This window comes from Falco biarmicus, chromosome 1, assembly GCF_023638135.1.
Source record: "Falco biarmicus isolate bFalBia1 chromosome 1, bFalBia1.pri, whole genome shotgun sequence".
Taxonomy (NCBI): Eukaryota; Metazoa; Chordata; class Aves; order Falconiformes; family Falconidae; genus Falco; species Falco biarmicus.
Window position 1 is genome coordinate 92,613,923 of NC_079288.1, and position 12,649 is coordinate 92,626,571.

A 12,649-nucleotide genomic window follows, 5' to 3' on the forward strand; every position below is an offset into this window, starting at 1 on the left:
CTTTTGCTGGATAGCAACTATCAACAGATAGTTAACACCTAATTCAAATGTTTTACTGAAACCAATTGCATGGACAGAAAAGGTTAGAGGAATTCTGTTTTAGAAAAGTATGTATTGTTTAAACATATCACCAAACTCTGAACATGACACTAACTTTTTGCCCTACTATTATCTCCCGTTTTTTGCATTTAAGCCTGCACTTTGCAAAAATTCATTTTGATTAGGCTTACAACTGTATTATCGAGGAACAAACATATTTTAAATTTAATGTGCTGTATTTACATAAAGTTACCTATTCATTAATTAGCTCATACCTGATGTTTTTAGCATCAATAATAACTTTTAGCTTCAGGTTTCTAACTGGAAGTTACACATGCAAATTTGTACTTTTATTGACCCACACGGATTTTAATGTTTAGAGCTTAAAGACAGCCAATTACACTTAGTCATTCCTTATGTTTCTTCCTTCTCCTGCAATATTCAGTATGAAACAGAATATATTCAAAATCAAGCACCTAGATGATAACTAACTCATAAAAGCTTAAGATAATTGTGATGGTACTAGCTGAAATTGCAATTATTTTTAAACTGAAATAATTGAAGACTTAAAAAGAAAAAAAAACCCTTTCCACTTGCAACCTAAAGTAAAACCAGCATTATTCAAGGGCACATCATTATCAGGATTTAACTGTTTTCGAACAGTTAAACTCTCCTCCACTTCACTGAGGAGAGTCTGAGTGACTCAGTCCCACAAACTCAGGAGTCATGAGGTGTTGAAACATTATCACTACACTTGTGAAATCAAAGCTTATTCCAGTAATACAATTACGGATAAAAATTAATTGCCCTCCCCAGCACTATGACTTTAATTAAGTAATGTTCTGAAAGGCCAGACAGAAAAAGATGAACACGGCACTAGGTCTTCAGTACTATTTTGTAAGTTGCAGTAAATTTGTTAAGTACTCATTTGCTAAAAAGAAGGCTGTAGTACAGTCTTTAGACTGAACCTCTGGACAGTTATCTGTCTGTCTGTCTAGACTTGCAAGGTATGTCTAATGGAGTTTCACTGCAGAGCTCTAATTGTAGAGGACCTGTATTCGTAACTACTATTTATATTATACTCATTGTTGGGAGAAACTTCCAGAGCCCTAAAACCTTCTCAGTCAGTAACCAAAACTTCCAAAAGCCTCAAAACTGCTTTGAATTTGCTATGTGGAGATCAGCCTGTTACATAAAGTAATATCCTGGTTATCATAGACATATTGGACATTCTTCCAATATGATTTCTTTCCTGGTTATCTACCCTTGCATAACATCTATCAACTGCTTTCCTTTCACGTGTGTTAGTTTCTAAAGACCACAGACAACTTAACTTCATCTATTCTACTGTAGTGGTACCACGCTCCAAATGTTCTTCCAAGTCTGTGAAAACACATTAGTCCCTTACTTATCCGCGTAGTAAGCTCTGTTCCTAAATGGCAACCAACTTAGAATGTTAGAGCAACACATTTTTTTCAAACTGTCTCTCTATAGAGATGTCTATATTTTTAAACAAACTAATTTTTAGTAACTTTTCAATATAATTATGGAATTATATTTTGGTTTCCCATAATTTCTTCCTATAGTCCTTTGAATTTGTGTTGTCATACAGTAGTTTAGACTATCCTCAAGATAAAAGGCTTAAACAGTAATTTCACAGAAGGAAGAGCTATCACCCTCACAACTGCATACTTCCTTCTCAGAAGTCTTATGCTACCTACAAATCACAAGAAAAAAAGATGGCTATAAAAGAGTGGGTAAGAAATGGAGAGGTTGAGAGGTGTGAGGATCAATATGCACTGCTCCCCCGGTACCTTTTGTGCACAGTATCTCTGAAGACAAAAAAGTTACGCACGGAGTGACACTATTTCCCTGCTAGAGGGCAGGGGTAGTTAATAGCATGGAGTGGGCATTGACCGGTGTCCAAAACTGGCACAAAGGCAGAGATGTGATGGGGTTACGTACTAGCCTTTCAGCATGTTATTTTATGTGTAAAAAAGTAAACCTTTGCCTCCTCCACAAATCCAAAAAACTATCAGGAAAGAGCTCTATCAGAGGACTCCCAAAAGATGTCCTTCCCTAGCGTTCTATCCTCTGTCATCCAGAAACAGGTAAGATGGATCAATCTAGCAACTTCTTTGCAGGCTGGGAACAGGAACAAAACTGGAAACAGAACATACTCTCAGGTACTCATACAAACAGTAGAGAACTATTCTAGAAATATAAATTTGTCTCAGAGAAATGTTTGTTTTCTGACTTCACTAAATAAATCCTTCAAAAAAGCTATATATTATCTGTAATATATAATAGATAATTTTTAGCTGCAAACTAAAGGATGTAACTATTATAAAATCAGTTTTCTGAATATCTTCTCATTTATGTATAATTTCTACAAAATCTTCCTTCCTTAAAGCTACTATTTCTGATATATAAAATTCTCATAGTACATTAGTCATTATGTGCTTAATTCGTACAGTTCTTTATCTTATGCCACTGCTAATAAACTTGTGCCTCAGGAGTAAGTCAAATGAGTCAGTGTACAGGTTTTTGTTTCTTTCTTTTTTTTTTTTACTGAATGAGCAAAATCAATCACACATCAGTGTTGTAAATTTATGTGCAAAAGCATTGAAGTGCTTTACTACAAATTACAACGTAGAAACACGTTAACTAAACAATTAAATTCATACAATCAGATTTAGGAATATAACAACACAAAGAAGAAACAGAATTACAGTACATTTACAACACAAGACAAATACATGGAGTTCATTAGAAAATATTGTAATAAATAATTCATGAATTATAGTGCAATTGATTTATGCATAAATATAACTAATTGCCTAAAAATCAGTTGTTAACAAAAATCTGTCAAAAATCAAGGCAGCCACAGAGTTTTACTAAATTACTGCGACAATGGAAATACTGCAATTAAAAAACAAATACAAGTATTTGTACTGTAAACAACTAAAAAAATCAGTCTCACTAAAGTTAATATACAATTTAATATAAAATTGTCATTAGCTACCAGAAATGGTTTAAACAGCTTTACTGAGCAGTAGTTCTAAAAACAGAGGCACTGTTTTTTAATATAAAATACTTGAGAAACATTCAAATAAGTAGAAAGCATGTAGGGCTTGCTTTCGCCTTCATTTAAAATTCTGCTGAAACAGGAATTTTCAGAAATTGTCAATTACTAAGTAGTGACTGGTAACTGAATATACAAAACAGTTCAAAATGTGTAATTTAAATGACATTTAATGGAATACATAGGGGTTGGGGGAGGAGAATCTACACATTTCCCTGCCTTTCCTTAGTTGTGTAATCAAAGGTTAGCCTAATAATTAGAAACAAATATTCTGTTCTTTAAACACTTACAGGTTGAGTATAATCTATAAACTATCAAAAAATATTTTAATATACTATTTCTGACCAAAAAATAAATACAAGTACTAAAATGCTGAAAATTAATTATAATATTACATACAAAACTACTGAGTACTGTTAAGTCAATAGTAAAATGATCCCTGATTTTATGAATCCTGTTAATTTTTTGGTCAGGTCATCTTTTAAATGACATAAAAAGACTGTAACTTGCCTTCAATATAAACTTCTGACTGATATTTATAACATTGTCTGAGAAGTAGAAAACATCAGTACGGTACAAATATTAGGCAATATATTGAAGCCCAAAATTTTTGCAAGTAAAACTGTATAAAGACAAATCTTGAAACATTTAAGTTTTTTTCAGCTTCATTTTTCAGTGGGGATATATTCACAAATTAATCCTTCTGTCCCTCACAAAATATGGCTTAATTCTTTCAAAACAAAAAGATGACCCTGACATCTGCTGTTTTGTGACCTCCTTGTTATCAGGTACACTTCTGCTTCAAAAAAGGATTCATTCTGTAATATGCAAGTAAACCTTCACCACTGAAGAAGATTCAGTATAGATCTGAGAGACCAAAGAACTGAGACATTGGTTGTGCAGTTTCAAAGGATTATCCTGTTTTAAAATGGAAGTTATTTTTTAGTAGCATTAATAAATATGGGCTAGATTTTGCCATCAATATTGCAGTATGCTCTCCACTGAATTTAATGGCAAGTTTATCTATAAATCAAATTACCTGATGTGGCCCATATGCGTCTGATGTCCTGTTTCATTTATATCATTAACCTATACACCTGCAAATTTAAGTGGGGATAAAAAATCATGCATATGCACCAAATGTATAAAAAGTTGGAGAAAAGTCTTTTTCTATGCCAAATTAGATGTATACAGAAAAAATAACATTTGGAGAGGAAAAGGGCATTGATGTTCAGTATTGACTGTATGAAGCAAGCCCCCATTCTTCATATGTAGACATATACTTTGTGATATTACACAAAAAATTAAGTATGATATAAAGTCCAATGTGAATACTTTGAAATTCATGTAAAAACTGCAATAAGAAGGTAATTGGTCTCCCTTAAATTCTATTAAAAGTCACATATTTAAAGTGAACTGCCTAACTTCTAGCTACCAAATTTATAAAGAATTTATATTCTTGAAAGTTCAAAACAGCTTCACCATTTAATATTTGTATTTCTATCAAGACCCTGAACTGCAAATTTGGTTATTAGCAAAATGATGATGTAACTTGGTATTCATTTTGATAAACTGAAAATGTTTTGAAATGTCACAGCAGCAAATACATTACAGTTACAGTGAGGTTTTTCAATAGGAGTGTGACACAATCCTTAAATAAATTTTAAGTAGTCATAACATCAACTAACCATCACGTTTAAACAAAAAAAACCCAAACAAACCCAAATCATTCTCAAGCTCATTCTGTGCACATTATGAACATGCTCTAAGTTGCATTCCAACTTTCTTTTTAAACCTTACAAGTTACCTTATTTGTCAAACTAAAAAGGAAAATTATGTTAAAGTTTAAATTATTTTATGTTCTTAGTATTTCATCTTCATATTTAATAATTCTATAACTACAGTAATTTCTCAGATTTCATAAGTGTACACTTTGTAAACACCAATTTCTTTCTAAACAAACAACAAAATTTTCTTAAAATGATAAAAAAATGCAGTTTATGCCTGCTAAACACACATTTTTAGTAATGAAATGTTTTCCTTACTTGTATTGGATATTTAAGTAACGAACTTTTTTTCTTTCACAGAATGTACTATACCCTACTAATACTTCACAAATCCACTTCCTTGTAAGGAACTAGCTCTTTAAAAAAAAAAAACCCTTGATTTGTATAATCTGAGTTACTTACAATTTATTGCAAGTATTCTGTGAAGTATAAAAGTCTGCTAACCCTTGGTTGTGTATTTCCATAATAAGATGGATTATTGAATGGGTAGGGTGGTTCTTCACCAATTAAAAATTATGCTTCACATGACAAATACTTGTTTTCCCAAAACATCTTTATGCTATTGACTACTAAATAAAACCTGAATCTTTTCACCTATTTATACAAGGATTATATTAAATACACACTATCAGAATTAAGTGAGCAACTCTATAATTCTGTCCACAGTGAAAACCCTGAATAAAACTATTTTTCAAAAGGCATGTATGTGGTTTTTGAACTGTATAATTTCACGTCTTCTGTCAGAGTGAGCATATGTATTTCTCACATAGTGTGTGTATACAGACATACATATACACACACACAAAACAATTTGCTAAGAATTATTCTTTCTACACAGGCTTGCTACTATTTTTGCAGCTGCCAGTCCCTGAATCTGTCATATTAAATAAGCCAGTATCTGGTAATCGGAGTTTCTTCTTCGGCGGAGTCTTCAATGTTCCAGATCTTTCTTTTACTTTATATTCTAAAGTGCTGTGAGGTACCCCATAAATTCCTTGTGCTTTGGAAACACTCATTTTCCCACTCATTACCATTGCAATTGCTTCTTCCATTATTTCATGATCATACTGCCGATAGCGGCCACGTTTTTTTCTTGGTTGCTTATTATCTTTACGATCCAAACTATCTTCTGTGTTTTCTGAGGTTCCATCTACTGTCCCATTCTTAGCATTAAGACACAAAGGAGAGAGGTCCCCATGCAGAAAGTAGGAGTCAACACTTGAGTGAGTTACAGGTCCAGAACATTCAATTTTGTTCTGTTTAGGAAGTATATTTTTCAATTTTTGAAGAGCTGATCCTTCTAAGACTGAGGAGGTTTTAGAAACGTGGTACATAACATCCAGAAGACCAGCAGTATCAGACTGTGGTTTGGACACAGAACTTATTCTTAGCTGAGGAATTTTTAATTGTACAGTAGGACTTGAAGTTTCATACTGTAGATTTTCACTTTTTTCTTTAAACTGAGTGACCATTCTCTGTAGAGTTAACTGGTGGAGGTAACTGGAAGCTGTTGGGAATTTTAATTCTGAGGTTTCAAGTAGACTGAGTTTACTTTTTTCTGTGCGCTCTGCTTGAGCTCTTGCCCACAAGGCTACTTTTTGTAGGACTGCACAAGTTTCTTTACTGTCTTTAAATGAATAACTATCATTGAAATCTCGAGTTTTGTTTTTAAAAGGTGCAGGCTTTCCTGCTGGTAAGGCTTCTAAGTGGAGAAGTAAAGTTTTTTGAGGTATGCCATAAAGTATGCCTGCTTTATTTATGTCCAGTGCTCCAGACTGAATGTCTTTCAAAGCTTTTGAGAGCAAACCATCTGCAAACTCAGCACTTCTTTCCACATAGTCCTCTCTGTGTCTGTGTAGTCTCCTGGATGGATGGAATGAAACGATGGTAAACTGATGTATGAGAGACTCTCACACAGCTATGGAAGGGAAGGGTCCACTCCTTTATTATACTCCTTGCTTCGGTAACATCACTGCTTCTGATACTTTTAAGCCTTTGAGCTGTGGTAGTTAAATGATTATCCTAGCAAAATGTTACAGTTCTGGTAGGACAGTGTGTCAAAAATCATACGCTGGCTTCTACAGCAGCCCTTCCAAGAACTTTATATCCTAGCTCAGTATTGGCAATATTCTCATGTGCTTGCTATGTTCCCTTGTTCGCATACTTGCAGAGCAACACTGTTATAGTTTTAATTATACAATTAACGTTCCATTAAATACCCAAATCCTGAAGGAGTTTTTGTTAGTAGAAACGTGACGTTACCGCTAAACAAGTAATAAAAGAGTCAACCCCCTCATAGAAAATTTGCAGCAATAAGTACATAACTACACACAAACATCCCAGACTTACACAAAACTAGGCTTTCTACAACAGTAAGATAAAGTGCTGAAGCTAACAATCAAGTCCATTTTGGCAAAATAAAACACAGTGTTAAAAACTTCTAGCCACTATTTACAGCTCTCTAATTACAAAGTCATATTAATTTTAAAACTTCTTCATATCAGCAAATTAATAAAATGCATTTTTACATCATTCAAATACTGCTTTGTAGTCCTATTTGTAATAAGTTATCTGGTAAGACGTACAGGTGACAAAAAGGGTCCTGCTATGGCTAGTGGATGGGAGGATGCCAAGATAATAACAAAATCCAACAAAACAATGTGTTTCACTAGATTTGTGGTAGCTTTCAGCAGATGCAATAATGTTTTTGTTGCTGAATAAAGAAATTTAACCATTTGCCACCACACACCATAGTCAGAACCATGATGTAAGTAGAAGTATGATGATAAGAGCTCTCTCTCACACGCTTGCTCCCTCTCTCTCTTATTAAGGAATAGTATAGATAATAGTAATTTAATTTGTTCATGTTAGCTGAAGAATATTTTAAGTCTAAAATATTAACATGGTCATTTTTGTCCAAAATTGACGTTTCCTAAATAAACTCTGAAAGAATATCTTTACATTTTCTTCTACTGTGCTATTACTTTTAATGTGTTATGTAATCAATTTTCAGTTCATTTTTAGTAACATGAACTAAAGTTTGGTGATTGTTCTGATAACTTTTCTTTAAACAGAAAAAAAGGAAAAAGACAAATGAAACATATGATATATACGTAGACACACACCTATGAATGACAAAAATTCTTTTGAAAGCAAAATAGGAACCACATGTGTGTGTCAGTATATACAAATATGTTATGAACATAAACCCTGACTTCAGAGAAGAGAAACCTGGATTGTCTTTTACATAAGCTGAAGAGAGTCCTAAATGTTGCTTACCCAGACACTGAGTTTTCAGAACACAATGGATCATATTTTGGTTCTTCCAACCTTGCGCTTTTCTTTGTAGAGAGATCTAGCACTCCATCCCCTGCAAAGAACGAGTAGTGGTGATAGCAGTTGTTTAAGGATGATCTCAGAAACTGTATTAGCAAGTGTTTGTACCTATGGCACAATTTTTAAGGAGTTACTTTATCCTGTAAAATTTCTGACATCTTATTCCTTTAACAATGTCAGATGTCAGCAAATTGGTTTATATATTTGATTTGTAATAAAACTTTTTAAAACTAAAAAAAAAAATCCACTCAGAAAGAATAAAATCTAAAAGAAGAATCTGCCTTAAACACGTGACCGCTTTCCTAAAAATGACATATGCACGTATATATATAGCGTTGTTTACTTTCAAGGCAACCAAGGCAATACACTTGATAATAATATTATCATCCATATATTCACATTTACATACTGTAAACAAACAAGTCTTACAGTGAAAACTGACATAACTAAATCATAGGCTTACAGGATATTTCAGGCTAATAGGGATTTCAAGAGGTCTCTAGATGAACCCCTTCCTCAGAGCAGGGTCAGCTATGAGACCAGACCAGGCTACTGGATGAGAAAGTAATAGCCCTGTTACTGGGATGAAAGCTCAAGCCCAATATAGCGTTTTAAATATATGAGACATGTCATAAAAGGTTGTAACAGTTTGTTTACACTTATTACCCTGCTGCCCCCACATCTATGTAATAAAGAAACTAGAGAAGTGAAAAGACCTAGACTAGGTGGGAGTCCACCCTGTTAAGTCATTGGCAAATGTTAAATTCAAGATTTAGTTGGCTGCTGAAGTCTATGAGGTATTGAAATAGAAAACAGTATTTTTTAAAATCAGTATTTAAGAATGTTAAAAATTAAAGAAACTAGTTAGCACCTGAAATATTCCTCCTGGTTTAAGTCTTTGGTTTTTGTTTTTTTTTTTTTTAATCACATTTAAATTACAGATAAATCCCCTAAATACATTTAATTTCATACCTTTCTTCCTTGGTTCTCTGTTTCAAACTTGTGCTGTTTTGTGTGCCTGAGCTCTGTGAATCTGATTTTGAGTTTCAACATGTAGCTCAACAGTCAACTCTACAAGCAATCTTATGCTAGCCCTTTTTACATTACTGCCATCTTCATGTTAATGTGTATTATTTCTAAAACATCAGTCAACTCTATATACTTCCCCACAACCTCAGATGCAGACATGAAGCATTGGTTGAATAGTCCAAATGCCAATACTTGAATAACAAGTAAGAAAAATTGTTAGGGAAACTCTCCTTTATACCAATACTACAAAGAAATAGTTTTGTGTGACAATCAAATCAAGCTCTTTGGTTTGGACTGTTTTTGAGAAATTTTGACTGGTTTTCCTCAACTATTTTGTATTATTTGAAGAAGGGTAAAGAGACAAAAAGTAGCATTTGAAAGTCAGCATAAGGGTAAAAAATATTTATAAATACGGCACTTGTCAAAGATGTTACTTTCCTCCTAAGTATGTTCCTTTCAAAGTCTTCCTTAACCCTAAGAAAGTTAAAGGAAGGACTAGTTAACGTTGATCAACCTTTGTGATGCCGTGATATTCCAGAAGGAAAAGTCAATTAAAAACACTGCAGAAATATTCTCCAGGGACTATTTGGCCTACCCAGCTGTAAAGTTATCCTGAATACCTAAGCTCACAACATCCCTGAGTCCTGTGCAACAGACAGGTTTCGTTTGCTGTGTTCTGTCAGTCATCCAAAGTACATCTCCCTGTCTTAAGTGTTCATGCGTGTATGTTTCACAACAGTTTCTCCATCTTCAGTTCACATTCATAGGCACTAAGATAAAAAAAGTTCAGAAGAGATAACTGGACAAAGTCACTGGAGAAAAACCTACTTAAAAGTTCACAACTTAGCAAGTTATGAAGAGCTAATCATCTCTATCTATTCAATCTACAAAAATAATTGAAGTTAACTACATTTTTAGGAAAACACATCCCAACAAACGAAACCCAAATACTTTTGCAAGATTCCAAAATAATTTTCATTTCCAGTCTTTCAGAATTGGTTTTGACAACACAAGGCCATCAGTGAGTTGAAAAATGACTAAGAACAGAGTACTGAAAATGCAGGCTCCTGAAACAAAAATTAGATACATTTTGGGTCTCCAAGGGATAAGCAGAACTGCAAAGTCATTTCAGGGTCAAGACAGTTGGTTCCTCCAACACACAAAACTTATTCATTAAGTATATGACAACTCCCTGAAAACAATGCTTAATGGGAAGATGATCCTTAGTAAAAAGTGTGAAAGATGCCAAAAAAGTGATAATACATACAAAATACCAGATAAAGTCACCACACACCACACTTTTATTCAATGATTTCACTCAAAAAAAAATAATCACCCCCAAAAAAACTTCAAAACAAACAACAAACCAAACAACACAAAACCCCCAATGCGGATCCACAAAGGGCCGATAAGTCAAAAAGATTAATTAAAAATACACTGTGGCTCCTGGTTTTGATAGATCTTCCTGCTTTGTAGTAGCATTGTAACAAAGAAGCACCCACAACTGGTAGGAAAATGAGAGCATTTGCTATAAAGCTTTGACAAAGAAATGCTACCTAATGAAATCAATGTATGTATATATAGACAGCAGAGATGTTTACTTTGGTTCAGTAGGTACAAGTCCAAAAAGTTTGCAAAGAGGCATCCGACAGGTGGACAATGAAACTTGAAAACCTGTTATTTGCAAGGTAGGAATAGTGGTTTTTTTTAAGATGAGTCAGTTCCTATCATTTCTATCAAATCACTCAAAACAGCTATTTAGTCAAGAATTCTGGACAAGAACTGAATAAGATCAGGAACACGAAAACCCTATAAGGTGGTTTTATAGAAAAAAAATATTGGAAGTTTTTCAGGTCTGCTGCTCAGTCTTCTAATGAAGTTAATTCCGTGCATATTAAATAATATTGAACTTCAAAGAAATGGCCCAACCTCTGGCCTTTACTTCTCAGCACCAGATCATCTGGTGCAGCAATACCAAGCTGTAACTGTGAACAAAGGTCATCTTCAAAATAATTGGGACTACAATCACTTGAAACTCCTCCAAACCAGTGATGTTAGAGAAACGGCAGGGGGGGGTGGCGGGTGGGCGGGCGAAGAACAAGCAACAGAAACTGTATGGGTCATCCTTGAGTTCCTACAACTGGTATTTCTGTACTGATTCTAGCAAACTTCTCTGGTTTTTTCTGGGTTTCAGGAAACCTCTTGCTAGCTATTATGAATTGCCTTACTAGGTCACATAACCTACTCTACTCAGTCTTCAGTCTCCAGGCATGGGAAAAACTGCACTCAGTGTGGGAGAGCACATCAGCCTGGCCACTATCTGCAGATCATTCCTCTTCTGCTCTCCAAGTAGCTGCTATATTGGATTAGGAATCTCAGAGATACAACCCTGCCTACTTTAGCTTTAGTTTCTGTCCTTGGTTCTGTTAGCTGAGAAGTTGTCCAAAGCCTTTTTTGAACCAAATGACATTGTCTGCCTCCACAGCCACCTACCACAGCAGTTCCATATGTTTACAAACTGCTGTGCAAAAGCTGCCCATTACCTGTTGTTCCCTTTTAAGCAGTTTCAGCAAGCCCTGCCTAGTTGTAATATTGTGAGATTTTGTAAATAACAACTCCTCCTTTATCTTAATCATCATACTGTGGTAAACTTCAACAAGGTTTGTCACAGCAACAAAATGACATTATCTCATCTTCAATACCTTTTCTGATGCCTTGCCTTTCACTGGCTGTTTTCTGTGCTGCTGTATGTGGAAACAATGTTTTCACAAAACTAGCAGTAAGAATGCCAAAGCCTTTTATCAGTTCTTACCTACTGCTTTGACTAGCCCCCTTTTGCTGACCTGACGCGCTATTTTGTAAAATGAAAAACCGCCAGATGAAAAGTTTATGGCTATATATTGGGTGTCCATGGCAAGGTCTTGGCAGCATCTGCGAGGAGAGGCCAGGGGTGCCCTGTGCTGGACAAAGATGGCTCTAGCTGGTTGCAGCAGACCCACCGCAGCGCACACCTGAGCCCAGCAGCTATTTGGGCAGAACCTCTAGGAAAACATACTTAAGAAAGGGCAAAAAGTGCTAGATGGAGAGAGAAAAGGGGATCAGAAAGAATGAGAAAACAGCAGAAGGAAGCCCAATGGCAGAGAGAAACCATTGGATACAGACTGTGGACACCCCACATCCATTCCCCTTGCACCACAGGGGTCACAAGGGAATCTGGAGTGAAGCTGAGCCTGGGAAAGGGAGGAGGAAAGGTGGTGTTGTAATGAGGGGGTTTTTTTGTTTCCACTACCTGAATTAATAATTAAATACTTAATAGGCAATAATTGCAGTTAATTTTCCCCAAGCAGAGTCTGTTGTGCTCATAATGGCAAGC

At 34.9% G+C, this 12,649-nt stretch overlaps 1 protein-coding gene across 10 annotated transcripts in view; it reads right to left on the reverse strand.

Moving 5' to 3' along the window:
* The window catches only part of LCORL (ligand dependent nuclear receptor corepressor like), an 85,628-nt gene that overhangs the window by 21,430 nt on the left and 51,549 nt on the right, over positions 1-12,649 (reverse strand). For 6 of the 10 annotated variants that reach the window (XM_056348486.1, XM_056348445.1, XM_056348429.1 and 3 more), the window contains one exon: positions 8,191-8,281. The exons of 1 other annotated variant lie outside the window; for it this stretch is intronic. In XM_056348486.1, coding sequence (XP_056204461.1) covers positions 8,191-8,281 — 91 coding nt within the window. Of the gene's footprint in view, positions 1-2,450; positions 6,775-8,190; positions 8,282-12,649 lie in introns of those variants that run through there. 3 more of the 10 variants (XM_056348470.1, XM_056348480.1, XM_056348501.1) reach the window with 3 other exon arrangements.